This window comes from Macrosteles quadrilineatus, unplaced genomic scaffold (assembly GCF_028750875.1).
Source record: "Macrosteles quadrilineatus isolate MER2022 unplaced genomic scaffold, UCM_ALF_1.0 Scaffold_5__1_contigs__length_97177068, whole genome shotgun sequence".
Taxonomy (NCBI): Eukaryota; Metazoa; Arthropoda; class Insecta; order Hemiptera; family Cicadellidae; genus Macrosteles; species Macrosteles quadrilineatus.
In genome coordinates, this window is record NW_026542598.1 from 25,167,414 (window position 1) to 25,191,814 (window position 24,401).

At 32.2% G+C, this 24,401-nt stretch overlaps 1 protein-coding gene across 2 annotated transcripts in view; it reads right to left on the reverse strand.

Annotated features, from left to right (window-relative positions):
* LOC128993932 (uncharacterized) overlaps window positions 1-24,401 on the reverse strand; it is a 72,614-nt gene that overhangs the window by 21,254 nt on the left and 26,959 nt on the right. For both annotated transcript variants that reach the window (XM_054418060.1, XM_054418059.1), the window contains 6 exons: window positions 20,648-20,674; window positions 7,413-7,502; window positions 6,777-6,914; window positions 4,685-4,711; window positions 4,214-4,330; window positions 2,584-2,739 (listed from right to left, as the gene is read on the reverse strand). In XM_054418060.1, the coding sequence (XP_054274035.1) occupies window positions 2,584-2,739; window positions 4,214-4,330; window positions 4,685-4,711; window positions 6,777-6,914; window positions 7,413-7,502; window positions 20,648-20,674 (555 nt within the window). The remainder of the gene's footprint in view (window positions 1-2,583; window positions 2,740-4,213; window positions 4,331-4,684; window positions 4,712-6,776; window positions 6,915-7,412; window positions 7,503-20,647; window positions 20,675-24,401) is intronic.

The window sequence follows — 24,401 nt, forward strand, 5'->3', positions numbered from 1 at the left end:
GGTTGATCATTCAATGATTAAAACATTTCTTAGACTGTACGTCATCGGAGTTATTATTAGTATGTTATATGGTATCTCTTGCTTTGGAAAAACCCTTAAATAGTATTACAATCGTATTGGTGGATCTTTTGTAGTTAAACACTTCCGCGATTTCATCAGTGTAATATGATTGTATTTGAAAAGAAAATATTTTTTGGGAAGACATATTCTAACTTCAAAAGGAAGTTAGAAGGGTTTGAATGAACCCTCTAGCATAGTTTTGAGAAATTGGTTGTGGGATTACTGTTAAAGCTAGAATTCCTTGACATGGGGGGTGTCAGTTAGTTGTCTCAGCCTTATCAATTACATAAAGTTGTCTATATAATCTCTCTACGGAATGTTAGGTGTAGTGGATGGAGTACTTGAAGTGAAGTTGGCTTTTATTCTTTAACTGTTAGGGGCCTCCTCATTTAAATGGTCTTGGCGGCTTCTTTGGCAACAAATCATGCAAATGACATAGCAATGGGACATTTCCAAAAAGCAAAAATACTGTATATTGGCTGTTACGTATATATTGCCGTTTACATATTGTTAATCGACGTATCTTATAAAGGATTATGTGATCTAGTTTAAAAGGAATATGACCTTTCTGTCGTGACAGTAGCTGCTTAAATAGTATTTTCTCTTTGTAGGCCTACCATATTTTACAGCCAAAATGGCGTATTATTTTCAATAATGTTACCAACGCAGTGCGCCAAAGTCCATAATATAGGCAGGTGCAAATAATTTGTCAACATGGGTACCATTTTAGGCAATGTTTCTATTTTTGGACTTTATTATACACGATTAGAGCAGATATTTCGACATAAATATTCGTTATGTGTAGAATAATATAATAAAATGTAGACAAAAGTGGTGAAAAAGGCAGACACTAAGCCATACAATAGATATAAGATAGTTCAATAAGAAATAATTTAAGAATTGCTGTGATGAAAGGATTTTCCACTGATTTCGTAATGGAACGTTATATTGCAAAACATGACATGATAAAGAAGAAAATTAAATTTAAAATCAGAAAATAACATTGCAAATACTTATTTGGTAGAATCAGAATTCAGTAACTTCCAATGAATATGTATTGTTTCAAATACAATTAAAAAATGAACAGCTGTTTCATTAAAAAGTATTATTCACATGGCCAAAATGTGAACAACTCTGTGGAAGGATCTTTAAAGGCTTCTGGGGCAGAGTCCCAAGGGATTATGCTTAGTTTTTCTTTTGATAACTCATCTACAGACCAAGACCTTTCTTTAGACACCTCTTCCAAGTTTCTACGCCCAGCCGTTCTCTCAAAATAGTGGGGACAAAGTTTCCAATTAAATATTTAGATTCCCCCATGTTAATCTTATGGGAGAAAATCCAACTTTGATGGCCTGTGGGGCAAAGCCCGAGGACTTTTATTACAGGAATTGTTGAAAGGGGGCGTCTACACAAAAAATAATTGATTTTGACACGTCGTTTGTAAAAATCCGTCCATTATTAATGGAGGAGTAGTGTTTCGTAGAAATCGCCTTCACGTATTATATATAAGGATTTGTATTTCGTTCGCTTCAACCAGTTAAAGTTCGTCGGCCACCTCCAATTGGCCGTCCTGGTCAACGTCCTATAGTCTCCATTATGTCGAAAATTTGTGTTGGTTATGTTTTTATTTTGTGCAAATAAAAACTACTGGTTTAAAATAGTGAAACATCAATCTTTTTAAAATCGAATAAATCATTACTACCCCAAATTTAGTATAACCAGCTGTTTCAAATATTAGTGTCATTTTCAAAGTATTCATCTGTTCAAAAGTAAACAAACATTTTCTCCCTAAATAACATGGGAACTTTGAAGGCCACTGGGGTAGAGCCCTGATGGAATTCCGAAGTTTTTTTGTTTGATGGCAAAACTACATGCTAAGATCTTTCTAACGACACCTTGAACATGGTGATTGGTAGCACCACCGCTCCTAAACAATTATGACAAAAATATGCCTAGCGTAATAAATATATAGAGAGTTGCTTTCACGAAATTTTATTTCTTGAAATTACACTTACATTAAAAAAGGCTGCCATTTTTAGTTGTTAAAAAATATTCTAAGAAACAATTACTAATAAAGCTTGTACCAAGTTTCATAAAATCTCACCAATAGGCATCGGGTTATTATTATTGTTTTATTTGCGGAAAAACCGACTATGGAAAAACAAAGCAAAATAAAAAAATACGGGACATTTTTGTCTTATTTTGGTGAATTTCAGTTGTGCTTATTTATCTACGCATTTTAGCAGCACACGTTTTGTGTTACATGTGACAAAATATGACAACAATAACAATATTAATGCAACGACAAAAATAACAAATCAACACATAATAATGTTTAAGGCACATTTTTAGACTGTTTCGACTTTGAGTCAAAGTAGTCCAAGTTCGTAATATAAGGAAACAATAACGCATTTACAGATTATTCAACTTATACAGCTTAAACAAAACAAACCTTTTGTGGGCTTAAGGACGATCCACTCAAAATATTTATTTTCACAATATAATTAAAACCTTTACACTTACCTTTTCATCTCGTTCGTGGTACGCTCGAGGGATATGATGAGGTTTCTTTTTTAACGGACAGAGTTTATAAATAAAATCATCACCGACGACATCCACATGCACTACGAGCAAGACGACCCAAATGTATTTCCTCTTCACCTGTTCGACTATCCAATCCTGGTAAACATAAACAATTATATACATTTTCAATATTATAGTAACAATGAAGACTTGAGTTTTTTTTTGCAAACTATTAGCTCGTGGATATATAATAAGTTTTAAAGTGAGTGCTCATATCTAAGAACAACTAAGAAAACCTTAAATAATTCTGTTGAATGAGAGGCCAAAATAAAATATAGGTAATGTGACAGCCCACCAATCATTAAATAATAATGGAATGCTCTCAATGTTTCGCTAAACACTTGATTAGTGTATAAACAAATTTAACAATTTTTTTAAGAGATTGGCGGGCTTTTTCAACCTTGCATTTGCCCGTCCACATAGACTACAGATCTGTGCGTGGAACGTATCCAGCAAAGCAAGGGGTGAGCCGGTACAGTACAAAGGTGAACTGTACTGATAAATTTTAGTGGCAGTGACCAGGATCCAAACCCACGACATCACTGCCTTGGGAGCGCGAAGTCCTTGACGCTGACCAACTACTGAGCCACCGACTCGCCAAAACAAAAATTTAACCGAAACATTTTAGACATTTCGAATTTTTTCTCGATTTATTTAATCGAGCTTTGACATTTCCACTTCATTTCATGTATAATTTTTAAAATTTTGTAATGTTTAACAATTGTTTGGTGTTTTTGTCTCTTATTGAGTTTTTGTCAAGACTAATCACCAACATTGCTCGCCCCACAAAAGGAGTCCCACATTTTGGTACAGTATCCTGCTAAAGTTTTAACTATTTATAAATAACTAGTGGTTGTCCAGGGGTTGAAACACGACCAACAATATGTAATGTACATGCATTGCATATTGGACACTGAAGTAGACATCCCATCTGTATGGACCAGCAGTGGCCATTTTTCTAAATAAAAAAAACATACAGTTGTGTGAGCCAGTCACAGAATGCATGTCTAAAATTCACTTTTTACCTTATTTTTTGTTGCTGATCAAAGTTGATGGGTCATAACAGTTACTATATCTCATAATAAGTCATTCCATAAGTTTCACCTGGTATAAAACTTCGTGTATTTGTCAAAAATTAGTCATTTAAATCAGTGCAATCTGTTGGTGGCTCACATCAACTATGACGAATTTAATTAAAAACTGGCTACAACTTTAACAAGGAGATGGAATGTCTAGTTGTAAGTCAAAGGTACAGGCTTCTCTAGTTTCCCCCCACGCTGTAAATAAAACTTGTGATTGTAATATATTCAATTTGTTTTGATTATCTGTTTATATTTCATTGTGATTTCGTCACCAGCACGGCAACCCATAAATCCCATGTTTTTTTTTTAATTTTAAATTAATTTTATGTGCTTATATTTGAGCCTATTTTAATTTTTAAATGGATTCTGCTCATATACAGGAACATATCTTTCTAACTGTATGCGTAAATTATCCCTGTGATGCACACGAGCTGAGAAAAAAGGTTTTAAAGAAACATGCTTGCCTATTAATATATAGATTTGCTCACCATTTGAGTTCTTAAATGAAATTCCAGTTCATCCTTTTTGGCAGGGACGTCGTACTTGTGGAAATACGTGTAAATATCTTTGCCTTCGTAGGTTGTATATCTTTTTTCGTATTCAGCCTAGAACCCCCGAAAAAATTAGGTACATGTCACTTAGTTTACATTAACATAAGGTATTATTATTATGTTTTACCCTAACTTACGTAATTCCTTTATGATCCTATAATTTCATTAAATAAGGGAAAAGGTGTGACAAATTATAAGACCAAAGATTAGATCTTTTAAATAATTGTATAACATTAGAATCTGATATTGCGTATGTCGGCATTTTATACTGTTTAAAATTATTCTCTATTGGTGATGTAGTTATGATAAAAGCTTGTTTAACCTTGAGCTCTTGCAGCCCAAGACTGTTTGGGATGATATTTGGTCTCGTTATCATAGTTTACTAGTTGAGGTAATCATTATACTTACTTTGTCAGTTACGATGACTTTTTGGATCTGTAAAAAAGTTTCAATCAATATAATTAAATAGAACAACAGTTGTTTGCAATTGTTTCTGGTGTAGTTGTTTTCAAGGTGATTTGGTTTATTCAATGATAGCAACAGAGCCCGTTGTGGTTAAATACAACGGGCTCTAGGAAAATAACAGTTATGATATCTATGCACCACTTTACTCACTGATATTAATGGTACAGATTAAGCATATAACTTTAGAAACACACACATAACATAAGAAACACAATTTAACACAAATGCAAATTGTTTACACAAAAATGCAAACAAAGAACAATTTATGAAATGACAATATAACAATCGCCCAAATGTATTTCCTCTTCACCTGTTCGACCATCCAATCCTGGTAAACATAAACAATTATATACATTTTCAATAATATAGTAACAATGAAGACTTGAGTTTTTTTTGCAAACTATTAGCTAAAAAGGTTGCTAACCGTTCTCAATATATTTTACCATATATATTGAAACCAAAAATTAAAATAAATTAAATTAAAACATGACATTAAATTAAAACATCAGATTAAATGTTTGGTGTTAAGCAAACATTTTGATGTTTGCATAACATGCTTTTTTGGTACATGGATAATTATCAACACATGTTTTTATTTTATTAGATGATGCATACTGACAAACCCATTACTGCCATAAATCTTAAAAAAAAACTTAAATAATTATATTTTGCAAATCTACATGGATAAAGCTTTCTATTGACATATTATTGAAAAAAATCTGTTAAGTATAACTATAGATTTAACTCTACAAAGGTTAAACAACTATCACTAAAATTTACCATTGAACTTCCATTGAAATCTACCACTCAACATTTTGGGATCATATTTTCTTCTTTTAGACAAATTGGAAACTTTCAGCCGCCATCTTGGATCCGCCATATTGGATACCAAAACATATTTTCAAATCTAAAGATGGGGTTGTGACCCACTGTTTCAAACCAGATTTTTACGCTGAATAGAATGCTGTATTCTGTTTTTCAAAATCTTAATCTGTTAAAAAGTTATTAGGAGTATTCAAAAATAGTTGTCGTATACATTTTTATATGACGCAATGTTAGAATTTGTCCATATTCTCCTCACTTTGCTAAAAAGCCTAAGATTAAGAGTTAAGACGATGATAATTGTAAGGTAAAATTGAATTAATTTTAACGAATAATTAATTTTTGGCCAATAAAGCGTATACAAAAATTATTTTCAAAAATGCCTAATAACATTTTAACGGATTAAGATTTTGAAAAACAGATTGCGGCATTGTATTCAGAGTAAACATTTAGTTTGAAACGATGGGTTCAGGATAACTGCAGTGTTACATTTGTCTGCTTTACATAATAATGCCTTTGTTTTCAATTAATTTATTCTTTGTTGTGTTTAGGGCTAAATATTTACGTGTTTGTGTAGCTGATAGGTAAGATAGTTAAATAAGTTAATAAGTTTTAGGTAAGTTGTAGTTAAAACCTTTTTCCAATTCGTCCCTTTCATCTTGGTCGAACACTATGTTAGTAAAAATAGGTTGTTCTGGAGTAAGACTCAAAGTCAAATAGTTTTAATGTTACCTATGAAACATTGGAACTGTGCTGGTCGTGTTGTGTTAATTCAGGTGTTAATCAGCTTCAATGTTAATTAATGAGCTAATTCCAAATGTTTTTGTACAGTAATAGGTTCTTTTAAGAGTAAAAAATCTTATTTCAATACGAATCCAGGATGTTTCTGCTATGACCTTTGCACTTTTTGTTGCACATGATTAACTGTTTTTTTTTATGTGGACATAGTTGGGTTTGATTTTGTGCGGTAAACATATTTTGTCAAACTTGATGTTTTGATCAGAGTTACTCAATTTCAACTTCAAATTATTGTACTGATTGTCTAATATTACATGCTAACTTGATTATTAAGATTCATGGTGGAGCCCCTGAGCTGTAGATAGTGATTGTAAGATATATCATTAAAACCAATTATTCTTACAATATCTACAGCTCAGGGGATCAACAATGCAATTTAAGTATTTATTAACAGTGGACCATAAACTAGGCTCACCTTATCTTTCAAGTCAATCAAAAAATTACCCCAATTTATTTTGTATTTCGTTTTTAACTGTTTGGAGAGCTGTTTGGGGACGGTTAAGAAAATTCCATTATTAACATTGTTGCCTGCGAACTCCGCCACAGCAATCCCCTGAAAAGTTCATCAACATTTTTAGTTACATAAGTAATGAATTTAAGCCTTTGGTTTTCAAAATAAAATCATATTTTTTATTATTCTGTTATGTATAAAATATATTACCTTTTTTCAAATGGCTTAAAATGCCCTTAGTGATATTTTTAAAACATTAGTAATATTACAATCCCTCTGCACTCTTTGAGGGTCTAAACATTTACAATGGCTGACGAAGACACTTCAGAAAGATACCAAAAGGTACATCCTCCTTGTGGCATAGTTTGACGTTTATAAATGTCTTCATGTCCCCAGTATGAAATTAAATTGAAATTAAATACTTACAACTAGATACTTTATTAAATTCTAGAAAGAATTTTTATACAATGAATGGATACTGACAAAGGTTTAAACCAATATTTAGGCAACATGTAGAAGGATAACAGGGTAATACAAGGGGATTTCAAATTTCAATGTTAATTAGACATGTTACAATCTTAAAATCGTTTAATTACTTGCCTCGTGTTTAGCTATCTCAGTTGGATTCTGTGACAAACAAATCGCAATTACTTTGTCCTTGTAAGTTTCATACCTGTTTACGTACGCCTCCTAAAACACAATAATGTATAAATGTCACATTCATGATATCAATGTTATCAATTCTCAGACAGTATTGCCAGTGTTTATATTATAATCTACTAGCTGGCCCGACAGACGTCGTCCGGTCCTAATGTGGTTTTATGTCAAATACTCGTTCATTTTCAAGATGAGCTCGTTCACATAGCTCAATCACGTCCTGGTTGAAGTTTGTTTGCTACGCTTACTTGCCTTCAGGTTTAGCGTGTTTATTACGCTAACTCGCCTCCAGGTTGAAGTTCGTTCGCTACGCTCACTCACCTTTTGTTTGCAAATTAGCTGTTGTCATAAATTAAAAAAAATAATAGTGCTTCACCCTGTTGATAAACCAATTAACTTTTTAATGCTATTGAATATCACAGAATCAAATCCTTTAGTTGAACCAGCTGTTAAGACTCTTCAATTTCATTAAAATATAAGTACTCATAAGGATAACATGGGAAACTCCAAAGCCACTGGGGCGGATCCCTTCTGACGGACCTGTACCACACACTTCACACAAACTATCCTTGAATAATGCTTAATCATGCCTGAAAGTTTTATTACAATCTGTCGAGCGGTTTCGGAGTCCATAACGTTCAAATATATATACATATATATACAAACTTCCTCTTTTATAAATATAGATTAAACATACTGCATAATTAGGTCACAAATCCAGAATGTGTTTATATCAATCAGTGTATTTGAATTATAAGCATTGCTGATAATGCTAGAGTAAACGTTACGTTACTGTTTCGTTCTACCATACAAAATATTTGATGGGTACAAAATAATAATGTCTGTATAGTGTGTCCCTGAATTCCCTACCGACCTTTTTAGTTATCATTCCTAAACTAAAAACAAACTAAAATACCAAGATACGAATTCCAAAACTCAAAAACCAGCCGTAAAGCCACCATTTTTTACAAATTTGTTTTTAATTTGATAGCGTTTCTATGTTTTGAATTGAAATTTGTTGGATATATTATTAACACAATCACCCTAAAGAAAATATTAGTTTTATATTGTGAAATTTTAAAATGGTGGTCATTACAAATCTATAAACAGAAATAACGTAAATCCTATGTAGGTAAACAATAGTACTGTTGTGAAGATTTTTTTGCCACCATGGGAACAGGTAATAACATTAACCCTGAAGTTCTAGTAGTGACCTTTCAAAGGTTTGTGAATGGTCTAGGGATCATGGGTTAAAACTAAACCCTGGAAAATGTTCCGCTATGCACTTTGCCAACGCAGCAATCTATGAGCAGTTGGAAAAACACAACATCAAAGTCACAGTTGATAATTCATCAACTAGACAGGAATTGTTGCTTGACATACCAAGGGTTGTTCTTGATCCTGGTGTTAAATGTAAGATAAAAATAAAATGTTTGTTTGTGTACCTAACACTATGGTGTAGTGGTATTGCTTGTTAAGCCTGCCTGTGCTGGAAAGGGACAGCTGTTGTGGACTTGTTGGAATAACAATAGAACAATTTGAATGATGGATAAACTATCAGTAAAATGTGTATTTAAGAATGTTGTAATAATTTTTGTGAATAATAATTGTGTTTCATATTGTAAAATAAAGTGAGTATTTATTTATTTAACTATAAAAAAGTAAGAAAACTCTTCAGCTGGTAAAAGGGGGTTTTCTTACTTCAAGCTCAGTACAATGAACTTCCTTGTACACTAAAATCACGGTCTTACAAAATATTAAAAGGACGCCTGAAGAATTTGTAATTACATTTTTATTTTGTTTTGTAGTGTTGAGGATTTTTGTTTAGTTTTAGTCCTGACTTAAAGAAGTCATGAATAAAGACCTTATTATTTAATTATTTTTATTTAAATTTTATTTAGACAACCATCTTACAATTCTAACCATAGGCCTACCAAGTAAATAAAATGGTTCATAAATAAGGGAAATGACACATTTTTAAGATACCTTGTATTGAAACGTCCGATTAGTTGTTGTTGAGCAGTGATCTTACCCAATGACCACAGATTGTTGCACAGCAAAATATCTACATGGTGTCTATCGATGGTAAGTGTGAAAATTTAAAGGCAATGGATTATGGAACTAATTTAAAGAACCGGTTTGTATATTTTGTTGTTCGTTGATATGTTTGTAGAGTAAAATGCAATGAAACATGTACTGTATTTACTATATCATCTTTTAGTCCTTGATGTTTTGATAATCATATTAGTTTTGTCTGCCGTATTTAATGCTAAATTTTTTTAGTATGGATACCGTTTCTTTAATATTTTAAAAGACTATTGATGAGTACAACAATCTATAGGTATAAAAGAGGAAGTTTGTATATATATATATGTATATATTTGAACGTCATGGACTCCGAAACCGCTCGACAGATTATAATGAAACTTTTAGGCTTTATTAAGCATTATTCAAGGATGGTTTGTGTGAAGTTTGGTACAGATCCGTCACAAGGGCTCCACCCCAGTGGCTTTGGAGTTTCCCATATTAACCTTATGAGTACTTATATTTTAATGAAATTAAAGTCTTAACAGCTGGTTCAACTAAAGAATTTGATTATGTGATATTCAATAGCATTAAAAAGTTAATTGGTTAATCAACAGGGTGCAGCACTATTACTTTTTTTTAAATTTATGACAACAGTTAATTTGCAAACAAAAGGTGAGTAAGCGTAGCGAACGAACTTCAACCTGGAGGCGAGTTAGCGTAACGAACACGCTAAACCTGAAGGCAAGTAAGCGTAGCAAACGAATTTAAACCAGTACGTGATTGAGCTATGTAAACGAGGTCATCTTGAAAATGAACGAGTATTTGACATAAAACCACATTAGGACAGGACGACGTCTGTCGTGCCAGCTAGTATCTTCTAAAGTTGATAACAGCCTATGTTAGTGATTTATTGTGAGTGAAGATTGAATGATTTATGATTTAATCTGAGGAAGATTAACCAAACAAAATTTGTTCATTTAAATGTTATAAAAAGTAGTTTAAAATCTTTGAAAAAATAAAGAAACAGATATGTAACTAAGGGAAATGAAGGTAAATAATCTGGGTATTTAGGTATACCATGTGAAAATTGTATTCGTAAATTTGATAAGTGATTCTCATATCAGCCTCCAGAAGATTTGAAAACAATCAAAACTAAAGTGGTGGTTTTCACTACTTACCATATTTAAACCCATAAATGTTTCTATAAAGGCCATAAAGGTTGAATTTTGTTTCTAAAAGCGTTGGTGGATGTATAACTATTTTCCCATGTTATTCTTATGGCTCTTTTTTGCCATTTTTTTAAGACCCGGCTCTCGTCCAATACAAGCCCATACAAATGTTCAATACCATTGTACAACTTCATTAACTTTTCCAATCCACATCCATTCACATGTATGTGCGAGGTTTATAGCGAACTCAGGCGTGCTCCCGGCTCATGGCCTGCTCCCTTGGACATCCTCAGTGGAAAACCATGAATTCTGGCTACTTGGGAATCCAAGCCATTTGACATACAATAAATCACTCTTCCTTCGAATTACCTTCTTTACCAAATACATGTATTTATACTTAGTCTTTAACAACTCCTCTATGTAGAACCCTCCTCTGATTTATTGCCATTTTCATCTTTCAAGATATAAGTCACAGGCCTTGTATTCTTAACTTCTTCTACTGTAAATAGCTCCCCTGTCCAATTTTGGGTATATCCTTTACTAAAAACATGTTTATACTTGGAAATTCTCACACTATCACCTACCTTATATCTTGGCTTTTTAACTTGCACTACTTTAGAAGTCAACCTCTCATGCACATATTTACTATTCTTAATACTCACTTGGTTAGGCTTCATTCCTATAGATCTATGCATTTTATTATTATATTTTCGAATTAACTTTGGAAGTAAATCTAACCATTTTTAACTCCCCTTAGCACTAAATTCCCTATATAACCAATTCTTTAAAGTTCTCTGAAACCTCTCCACAATTGCAGCCTTAGTTGTAAAAATGTGTGATAGTGATTAATATTTAATTTTTTCATTTGTTTGATTAAAAAATTATTTTCCATTGTCGGATTGAATGTGTTTAACCCCCTTGGGTAGAATGGTTTTAATGGCTTCTGTAACTACCAACCAACCCTGTCTTATTCTTTAGTGGAGCAGCATAAACTTTTTTTAGAAAATGTATGTATTAAAGTTAAGATATATTTAATGCTGGGCTTTTAACCATTTTGCCAAGATATAAAAAAGAGATATTTATGTTTTATAATTTTCAAGATATAAGTATTTTAAAATAATATTATGTACTTAGAAAATTTTGAGGTGTGTAAAAATTTCAAAAGAGTCTTGACTTTGAAAATCTTTATAATAACTGTGATTGCGCCCATATAAAATAATGTTAATTTTTTTTATGTTGTAATATTGTTTATAATCAATCAATATTTTAATGGCTTCTGTAACCACCAACCCTGTCTTATTCTTTAGTGGAGCAGCATAAGCCTTTTTAGAAAATGTATCTATTAAAGTTAAAATATATTTATTGCCAGAATTTTCTCTAGCATAGTTTTGCATATCAATTAAATCTATTTGTACAGTTTCGTTTATACCTAATACTTTAAAAGACCTTCTAATGAAATTCTGTCTTGCAGGCTTATGAAGTTCGTATGCAATTTCATTCATTTTTTATAACATCACTCTTTCCTTTAACTCTAAATATATCACCATTAGCCCCAATCAATTGATTATCTTTTATTCTTTTAAATACATAGTTATCTGGTATATATGGTCTATTATCTATATACTTAAATCCACTCAAAGATGTGGGGTCAGCAACTAATAAATCAGGATTGTATTCCATCAAATTATTTTTTTTCTCTATATACAAATTTCGATCCATCATAATGCATAGCTTGTGACATGAGACAAATATCATCTAAATGTCCCCCCTCTGGTAGATTTCTTATAAATTGTTTTTTGGCAAACTAGCTGTTTGCCCGTTCTACGTACGGGAATATTTTAGTAAGTTGAAACCTGATATTCAGAACAGGAGTTGGTTTGCATATTTAGTGTGCATTTTTCCAGATATGCTGGCAAAACTATTACTGTATAGGAATACAAATAAACCTTCGCAAATACAATATCTGACAGTTTCAAAGCCAAAACGAATGCTACGCAATTAAATGTCACCCAATCGTGTTAGTCCATATTTTATATCTAATGATAAAAGGAATTGCTTTATAGATCTATGAGGCATTGCCCTAAGGTAGGCCTGTAAATGAAAGTTACTTTTCACACCGGTAAAACGTAGTTAAAATACTACCTCAACCTCACTACTGCACACTTTATTCGGGTTGAAATTTTCATTAACAAAGGTGCTCTTGTCTTTTCCTCCACGAAACACTGAGAAATAAGGACATTAATGCGTTAAAAACATACATACACACACAAATACAGAATTGAATTAGGGGATTTGCTACGCTTTAACCAAAGCAAAATACAAACAAAATAATTGTTTTAAAGTTTTGATAGTGTCATCGAATGTTATGATAATCATTTTTACGCCTAATCAAACTGTAAAATTTGCGTAAATCCGTTGGCAAATATATAAATAAGTAAATAAATACACAGTCCACAAACCATTTATACGTTAACAACGTCAAGCTTTAAAAGTTCATGATGATTTGCTAAAAAAATCTTTCACTAATGTTTTATCATTTTCATAGCATAAACCAACATTTTGGAGTCGAGACAGAAAACACAAAAATTATACATTAAGACATTAATTAAATCAAATAAGAAATAAGGTGAAGCACTAACGATAACTATAGTTGTAAATAGTGATGTGTTTGTACGTAAAAATAATTCTTACTGCTACCACCGGCTCTAAGGAAAAGTAGCAGTACCAAAAACCAACGTTTACGTTGAAGAAAAGAACTATATAGTACTTACGACCAATTCAAACTGTCCTTCTAATCAAACTGTGTTATAGGTGTTAATACGTTGGCAAATATATAAATCAATAATATTAAAAAGGTTTAAATACCTGCTATTAAGCAATCCATTTAAAACAAATTTAAATGGATTGCTTAATAGCAGGTATTTAAACCTTTTTAATATTATTTGGTAATGCGGAGGCTACATCCACAATGAAATAAATCAATAAATACACAGGTCACAAAACATGTAACATGTAACATGTAACGTTAACAACGTAAAGCTTTAAAACTCTCTATGGTTTGCTCAAAAAAACTTTTACTTGATGTGGTGCAGTACCGAAGTTATTAATCTCCTTTGGTTTTTAAGTTTTCGAAAATCAAAGTTATTTCCCATTAATATCATTATTTGTAAGCAGCTTTTAATGTTAACATATTAATGACAGTTTCAAGAAACCACCTTTATCCAAACAAAGGTTTCTTATTTAAAATATTACGTAATCTCTAAACGATAATCGGTACATATATCTAGCAAACATTCGGAGGAAATGTGACAAAAATCGCACAAATCTGGGGTTTTGGACGTTTGTAGTTTTATTTCCTAAGTAGGAAAGGTACCGATATCGTTGTCGAAATGTAAGTAAGTAGAAACCAAAAGTGACACATTGGAAAAGCGAGTTTAGCTACATCTGTAAATTAAACCTCTGTTACGATCACAGTGAAATCAGAAAGATCTTTCAAGATCACAGCAACATCCACGATCACCCACTGCAGTTGTGTTTTTTTACTTTGCACTTTACACAACTGTCCTAGAAGCGCCGTCAATGAGTGGAAACCTTTTTTGTAAGCTATTGGTGAAGATGATAAAAAAATGTAAGTTTCCCAGCACTAATACAACACTGATTCACCTTATTTTCCCCGGTTATCAAAGCTCAAGAACAATCGTTGCACTTGCGATTAATTAAATCGGTTAAGTAAGGCACAACGTTTTTAATCTCACTTGGTTTGGATGTGCTAACAAAACTTGATCGGAAATGGTTGTGTTATTATTTGTAAACAACTTTAAATGTAAACATGGCAGTGACAGCTAGAAGGGAGAACTAATCCAAACAGCTGATCGTTATTTCATAAAATGTAATAGTAAACATTGGGAGAAAATTTGAAAAAAATCGAACAAAATTGGGTTTTTGATGGTTCGTTATTTTGTTTTCAAAGATGGGAGACCATGTTTTTTTAGCCAAAGACACTCTCGCCAATCCAGTAAATACAGAAAAATGATTAGAACCTTGATCGGTACTCTAGTTTTCTATGAGTAGGCCCCGTAAAATGACATTTTGGTGTCACAGACGGAATCACAGAATGGACAGACAAACAGACATACATACAGAAATTGAGATAAGACTCGTTTCGGCTTTCTTAGGCTATAAAACGTAAAAATAACCAAAAACTGCATGATTCTAAGCAATGTACAGACAAAACAGTAATTTTATTTATATAGAATAAAATAGCAATAAAACTAAGTATGTACACAACCATCAATGATGAGTATGGTGTCCATCAATAAAATTCCTAAAAACGATTCCTACCAATATTAGATCAAACGTATATTTCAACAACAATTTATATACGTTAGAATACAAATAAATTTATGTATATATTCTATATTTATATAGAATTAATATCTGGAAAAATGCACACTAAATATGCAAACCAACTCCTGTTCTGAATATAAGGTTTTAACTTACTACAAGATTCCCGTACGTAGAACGGGCAAACAGCTAGGTAGTGTCATTAATTGGTCATAGGTTATCATATTAAATTAATATCCTGTTGAGTGATAAAAAAGTATAAATTGTTGTTGAAATATACCTAGCAAACAGCTAGGTAGTATAGGTAATGTCAATAATTGGTCATAGGTTATCATATTAAATTAATATTCTGTTGAGTGATAAAAAAGTATAAATTGTTGTTGAAATATTCGTTTAATCTAATATTGGTAGGAATCGTTTTAGGAATTTTATTGATGGACAACATACTCATCATTGATGGATGTGTACATACTTAGTTTTATTGCTACTTTATTCTATATAAATAAAATTACAGTTTTGTCTCTACATTGCTTAGAATCATGCAGTTTTTGTAAAATACAACGAATATTATGTGTAAACATGTATATAACAATCATGTTGGTAATGATTTTTCATTTAACCAATTTAGAAATCTCTGCCACCAATGTTAGGATAAAACTAAATATGGCTTTTTTGTAATAGACAAAGAAAGTCAAAGAATAATGGCAAATATAGATTTATGTTTGATCAATTTCATAATGACCAAGAGCAAGGGTGTTGATGCCATCTTCTAGAATAAACCTCTTGTCATCGTCAAAAGGTAGTACTTTCTTATTCATGGTCAAGGTTTGAAGGTGATGGCTTGTAGATTTAATTCCTGTCACATTCTCATAGTAATCTTGCCCAATTGTAAGACAGTTCAAATAATGTTGATTTCTGAGGAGAAGTTTAACAGTGGCATTATCAGCTCCCTTATAGCTTTTTGACCTCTAAAGCTTGCTTGTCTTCTTCATATAACCATTTTAGAGGAATGCAAGAGTATAACTTTGGTCTTAAACCACAATATGCATACATAATATGACCATCTAATTCGTCTTTGAACTTTCCAGTGACTTTTTTATTTTTATTAGAGTATAAGAAATGGTCTTTACTATATCCAGAGGTATCAAAATAGTGTAAGTCACATTCTATTTCCTTGTAAAAGTCCTGTGTAACTATAGAATACATTACAGAATCTGTATCTGTCATAAGAAATCTTTTGTTCTTAAATTTTGACATATAATTATAGTGGAAATCATACATTATTACTTTACTTATATCCAAAATGGTCATGCCTAAATATATAGCGTTAATAAACTTTACAACTAATTTATTTAAATGTATAGCATGTAAATTGTTATCAAACTTTTTGCTACAATCAAACCTTGGATTATTGACATATTTTGTTAATAGTGACTCATCCTTGAGATATATATCACGAAACCTTCGTTGATTCATAATTGTTCGACCAAAGAGACTATTATTTAACAATTTGTAAAAGTCTTTTTCGAAATCATTTTTAGCCCATTTTCATTTTTCAATATTAAAATTAATATAGGGCGCAAGCCATTTTGATTGTCTAAATTTTAAAATTCTGTGGTATTTTGTAGCAACCAAACCCAATTCCTCATATTTTTGTAATGCTTTATAATGTAAAATATATTTAGTTTTGTCATTTAAATTAGGTATTAATTTGCCATTCATTTTCTCAGGTGCTAATGGGTAGTCATTATTTAAATCATGTAAGCTTTTATCATATTTTAAATAAACTTCTAACATGTATCCAAACTCATCATTTTGATTATTTTTGTATATTTTGAAGTCTATCTCATTAGTCCAACGAAATCCATCCACAGGTAGTGGCTGACACATTGCTGTGGAGTAGAGCGAGTTAAAATCTAAATATATTAAATACACACTCTCTTGATTGGGGTCATAGTGTTCGCCCATAAAATTATACTGACTCCTCCTCTGATTGCACTTTCTATGAACAAATGCATGTCAATATCTTGAAATAATTGTAATTTTATACCGGTCATTCTAAGACAGGCCTCCCATGTTAGTGCAGGGATTGAATACATATGTAGGTTGTCAAGTTTGTAATCTTTTAAACACAGGTCTCTAAATGTCTCAAAGACATCAGCTAGTAGCCATACATCTGTTTTAAGATATAAATCATGATATTCTTGTAAATTATTTATATTAAAATGGGTCCAGACATTTTTAGCATGTTCATATTCATTCGGAGAGATATGTTCTCTCCGAATGAAGCACCTCCAAAAGAAGCATTTTACAGTACTCTAACTAAAGTTAAGAGTACTGTAAAATGCTTCTTTTGGGGGTAGAGACTCTGCAAAATTATCTGGTCCCGTCATATATTCATAGGGAAATACACCTTTGTGTTGTAGTAATGGATTGTCTATGAACCTAAATGTATTTAAATACGAAGCTAATTTGTATATTCGAAGGGACAGAAAGTTGTAGGAATCTAAAAATACAAAATCATCATCAGAAAATGAAATGTACTTTTCCATATCTTTGGCTATGCAATTTAATTTACGTTTAAACTTTGCAAACTTTCCCATGTGTTGCATTATTATGTGACCATCATAATTTTTTTAAGTTATGGAAGAATACTGGTATTTTTTTTGTTGCTTTATGATTTAAATTACAATTATTGTGAGCAGCTCCACGGTAGTGGCCTTTTTATGACAATGATCACGTACCCTATCAAAATATAGGGGCTTTTCACAAATGTGACAGCGTGTTGAGTTTTGGAAAGATACCTCTTGCTCAGGAGTCATTACTAGGGGAATGTATATTGCCATTTGACTTTTAATATAATCATAAGTCTGAAATAATCTTTCAAAAAACACATCCATAACATTTGTGCCACTGTACAACTCTTCAGAAATAATTTTTGAATCTTTTACTACGACAAATGCAAATCCGGATGGAATATCGGTTTGAGTTTATGAAGCACTCAAAATCAGCGTAAATTACATATGGGGCTTTAATTTGATATTTAAAATTTTTAAATTGTAATATATCTTGTTTAGACATTTCAACTCTTTGCTCATCAAAGTTCTTACAATATGTTATATGACGTTCTAATTTATTGTTGGTGTAAAAATGTTGCAAACACAACTTGCACAAATGCTTCTTATGTTCATATTTTGTAGATTGGAACATTAACTTATTAAAATCACGAATTAAACAGTAATGTGATTTACGACATTCTTGTAATAATAATAAATCTACATGAGTATTACTATTTAGTTTGGTTGTTTTTAATTTCACATTTATGGTCTTCAACTTCAAATACATTAACACTTATATTATTTTGTTTTTCGAATTTATCTATATCAGATATTTTTACGGGATATTTTATGTTTTTCATATTTAACTGTGTTTCATAGGGTACATAATTAGATACTCTATTAGCATTTTCATTAATACAATTCCTTGGATGTAAAGCTGCTAAAATTGACCAAAGGAAGCATTTATTGTCTGATTTTAGCGAATTTCCCATATAGGGAATGAGCTATTACCGTAGTACTCATGGTAAGACCTGGATCCGGGACCGATTTTTTTTTCGTTTTGAGGTCTCTAGAGGCCAAAAACACCATCCGTTCAAATTCATATATATATATATATATTTATATATATATTTAAATATATATATACATATATTTATATATATATATATATATATTTATATATATATGTGTCCGTTAGCGCGATAACTCGACTAAAAATGATCCGATTTTGATGAAATTTGGTACAAACGTGTAAACCTACGTTTATTCAAACGAGTTCGCGAACCAGCATGATCGGACCATGGGAACGGGGGTTTATGGGGGGTTTTATGGGGTAAAAATGGGTTTTTCCCATTTTTGACCCAAAAAACATCAAATTTTGCAATTTCTTTCTAAACTATTTTGTAGAGCTTAAAAAAAACAAATAATTTAGTATATTGAAGCGTTATAATGCGCCTAAGGTTACGGAGAAAATTCCAAAAAATTGTAAATTTAAAATTCCCATGTTATTCTTATGGAGAATAAGTAAACTGTTGTAGTTTGCTTGTTTATTAACATATTTTGCCCAAATTTGGAAAATGTTTTTATTTCTTACTTACAATTAACATTTTACATAAAAAACACTTTTACCCTCCCTGTTGCAGCAAACCTAAGTATGTGTTAAACTGATTCTATTTAAATAGGGATAAATGTGATATTTTTAAGGAGACATTTTAGTGTAAATCCAATCAGGCAAATGGAAATTCACTTAGTCTGCAGGTTTGCTGCGGCGGGGGTATTTTTATATTTAGAACTGCTTTTGTCAATTTAATACTTTCTGGTGTGGGGATATATGACTTTGGAGTTAGGGGCTTATACTTGTAAACATGCAGCTGCCAATATTTAGTATGGTCATATAACCTTCCACTACCTTGGGCTTGATATTTATGAATCGAAGTGTCAATCTTTAAAAGTGCATTTTTAATTTGAGGCTTTAAATCTCTCTTCTCAATAGTTAAGGTAGTAAGACTTCTAAAATCTGCTATACATTGTTTTTCATTAACTAATTTTTAATTTTTATCCATTGAATATTTTATAAATTTAATTCTCCTAACTAAAGTCTATTTTATTAGCAGAGGACAAGTCTTAAGAGTATTTTCAAGGTCAGCTCTAATCGACTCACCAACAAATTTTATCATTGTGTATGGACAATTATTGCAAGAATAGATATGTCTTCTAAGATGTCCAACAACATTTTTCTTACAAAAATTACAAGTCTTGTGACTTTGTAAAATATGTGACCTTAGAGCCATGTGGCTATCACAGATTAAATCACAAACCTTGCACAGTTTCACATTCATTTGATGCATTACCTTATAGTGGCGAATCAGGTTGCTTTTGGTGGAGAGCGACACGGAGCAGTATTGACATGTGGTCTTCATTGTTATATATAACTAAAAAAATCTTTGTGCCACCTCTATATATTGACTTTTTGAAATTTTCAAAATTTTAAAATTTTATAAATTACTTTAACAGATCCAACACTCGATCTAGAGCTACCACAGGGACAAGAAGCAAGACCTATGGGAGCGGCATTTCACAGCCCCGCCACTAGAGACAAGAAGCAGACCATAGGTCAGGAGCATGCCCGCGACTGGGAGCACGACCATGGGTCGGGAGCGGGAGCGCGCCCGAGTTCGCGTACAAACCTCGCTTGATTTTGAGAATATACATGTGAATGGATGTGGATTAGAAATAATAATGAAGTTGTATAATGGTATTGAACATTAATATAGGCTTGTATTGGACGAGAGCCGGGTCTTAAAAATAGTGGCCAAAAAAGAGCCATGAGAATAACATGGGGAAAACGTGCCTAAAGTGGGGTAAAACCAGCTTATTGCAAATACTTATTTTATACAACAGATGATAATACCAAAAAGTTTCAATTTCGTGTCATATTCCCGCTTCAAAGCACGGGTACAACAGATGGTACTTTCATAACAGAACATCATATTTTATAAAATTAGAATTTAAACTTTTACATTGTTATGATAGAGCTATATCAAAAGTGTTTGTAACGAAAGAGTTTTCTCATACTCACTTCTGTGTTCAAAGAAGCCGAATGAATCTGAAAATAAAAAGAAAAAAGTCAATAAAATCACAAAACACTACGTCTAACTACTTACCAGTCCCGTCGCCACAAATAGTAACACAATGTTAACAGTTGATGCCGCCTGGCACACCTATTCGTATTAATCTTAAAAATTATAGCTTTGTTGATATCATGACTTTATTGGTCACAAGGATAAAGTGTTGACTAAATTGTACTCGGCCTAAATTGTTCTTTTCACTGTCAAAACAACATATTTTTTTTTGAAAGGATGATAGTGAAAAATAATGTAGTTGTGCATTAAGTCAAGAAGGTGGATAAACAGTGGACAGCAGTAAAGATGCAATGGAAGCTGGAGAAACAGTAGTTGGTTGTTTTACTGATCTCTCCAAAGCCTTCGATTGTGTCGAACCTGCGATTCTATTGGAAAAATTGGCATCAATTTGAATCTCAGGACTTGCGCTGAAGTGGCTCACATCCTATATGAGCTGATTCCAAGTCACTGAGATTAAAAAAAAAACACAAATTCAAAAACTGAAAGAATTTCTTCAACAAAAAACTGATCTCCAATGGCGTCCCCCAGGGATCTGTCCTTGGACCTCTCCTTTTCCTTGTCTACATCAATAACATAACAGATACCTACTGTTCCGCAGGACAGCGTCTACCTCTTTGTGAATGATACGACATTGTTCGTAAGGGGGACTGACGACGCGGCCCTAGAGGCAGAATCTAATCAAAGAGCAAATGATCTGGCTGACTTTTCTTCAAACAACCTCAAATAAAATGCACAAAAAACAGGATACATGTGTATCCAAACTGCAAAAAGACAAAATTATAAAATAATAGGACTCTGAACCTATTAATTGGAGAGGATAAAATCCAAATTTAAAAAACTGCCGACTTTTTGGGAGTGAGATTGGATGATAAATTGGGCTGGGACGCACAAATAAAAAAAACTGGAGGTGTCATTGGCTCGAGGGGTCTTTGTTCTTCGAAGAATAAGGACCATCGGGAACCTGGCTCTCTCTAAACTTGTGTATTTTGGCCTAATAGAACAACACACTTCGTATTCAATCATCCTATGGAGATCTGTGAATAAGAATATTGAGCAAATCTTTGTTTGGCAGAACAAGGCAGTTAGAGCAATCTTTGGTATGCCACCTCGGAACAGCTGCAAAATGTTTTTTAAAGCACTTGGTGTTCTCATAGTCCCTTCACTTTTCATCTTTAAATCAGAGTAGTGGCAATATGATGGTATGACCCCACTTTAGGCGTTTTTCCCATAAGAAGAACATGGTGATCATTTTTTGGCCACCAAATCCAAAAATCCTGATCTTAAAAAAAACCTTATTTCTTACTTATTCCCCATAAATATATTCGACATCAAGCTAAAAAAGCTATTTCTTACATTTATTGACAAATACAGGTGTAAATGTAAAGTAGTGGTGAACTAGCAAAGAGACGCCACTTTAGGCTCGTTTTTCCCATGTTATTCTTATTGGGATTATTTTTGGCCACTTTTTTAAAACCCCGTTCTTTGCCTATACAAGCCTATATAAATGTTCAATACCATTGTAAAACTGTATTACTATCTCATATCCACATCCATTCACATGTATATTCTCAAAATCGAGCGAGGTTTGCACGCGAACTCGGGCGCGCTCCCGGCTCATGGCGTGCTCCCGGTCGCGCTCCCGACTCATGGTCGTGCTCCCGGTCGCGGGTGTGCTTCTTGCTTCTTGCCTCTAGTAGTGGGGCTGTGAAATGGTATCTTTTGTGGAAATCCATGAATTCTGGCTACTTGGGAACCCAAGCCATTTGACATACAATAAATCACCCTTTCTCCTAATTACCTTCTCTACCAAATACATGTCTTTATACTTGGTCTTTAAAAACTCCTCTGTATAGAATCCTCCCCTGATTATATTGCCATTTTCATCTTTCAAAATATAAGTCACAGGATTTGTGTTATTAACTTTTGCTATTGTAAATAGCTCCCCTGTCCAATTCAGGGTATATCCTTTACTAAAAACATGTTTATACTTGGAAATTCTCACGCTACCACCTACCTTATATCTTGGCTTTTTAACTTGCACTACTTTAGAAGTCAACCTCTCATGCACATATTTACTATTCTTACCACTCACTTGGTTAGGTTTCATACCTATAGATCTATGCACCTTATTATTATATTTTCGAATTAACTTTGGAAGTAAATCCAACCATTTATAACTCTTCTGAGCACTAAATTCCCTATATAACAAATTCTTTAAAGTTCTCTGAAACTTCTCCACAATTGCAGCCTTAGTTGTAAAAATGTGTGATAGTGATTAATATTTAATTTTTTTCATTTGTTTGATTAAAAAATTATTTTCCATTGTCGGATTGAACGTGTTTAACCCCCTTGGGTAGAATGGTTTTAATGGCTTCTGTAACTACCAACCAACCCTGTCTTATTCTTTAGTGGAGCAGCATAAACTTTTTTAGAAATTGATTTGCTAAAAGAAAGGATTTTCAAAAGTGACTAACAAGATTTCAAATAAAATACAATTCTTGACAATTTACATTTAGTTTAAGACTAGTTTTACACTTTTGGCTTGGAAATTAGACATCAGAAAATAAATTAATTAAATAAAGAAACTTACATTTTCTACGAGTAGTGTTCGTTTCGGAAGATGCCAATACAGTAACGGTTTATTCAAATCAACCTAGGTTAAGTCGGTGTTGTCAATGCCTTTTGAATCTACTAGTCTTAACCTATAATATATTGTACAAAATGACTATCGATTTTATACATATTTTATATTCCTGTGAAGAATTAGTTTTTACCTAATATTCGGTATAACCTACCTTATATCTTAACTTTATAACTTGCACTACTTTAGAAGTCAACCTCTCATGCACATATTTACTATTCTTACCACTCACTTGGTTAGGTTTCATACCTATAGATCTACTATGCACCTTATTATTATATTTTCGAATTAACTTTGGAAGTAAATCCAACAATTTATAACTCTTCTGAACACTAAATTCCCTATTTAACGAATTCTTTAAAGTTCTCTGAAACCTCTCCACAATTGCAGCCTTAGTTGTAGAAAAAGTGTGATAGTGATTAATATTTAGTTTGCTAAAATATTGATAAACAAATTATTTTCTATTGTCAGATTGTATGTTTCTACTCCCCTTTGGTAGAATGGTTTTAATGGCTTCTGTAACTACCAACCAACCCTGTCTTATTCTTTAGTGGAGCACCATAAACTTTTTTAGAAAATTTATGTATTAAAGTTAAGATATATATAATGCTGGGCTTTTAACCATTTTGCCAAGATATAAAAAAGAGATATTTATGTTTTATAGTTTTCAAGATATAAGTATTTTAAAATAATATTATGTACTTAGAAAATTTTGAGGTGTGAAAAATGTCAAAAGAGTCTTGACTTTGAAAGTCTTAGTAATAACTGTAATTGCGCCCATATAAAATAATGTTAATTTTTTTTGGATTTTTGATATTTTTATGTTGTAATATTGTTTATAATCAATCAATATTTTACAGTCAATATTTTTATGTCGACCTTTTGACAAAAATGGCGTAATATTTGGACTATTCATGTCATAAAATACAACAACTGACTGTGATAAAGTACACACGAATTCACATCACAGTCACGGTGAAATTCAAAATTCATGTGAAATTTGTGAAAACAATGTGACATTTGTGTGATGAAGTACACAAGTACACACA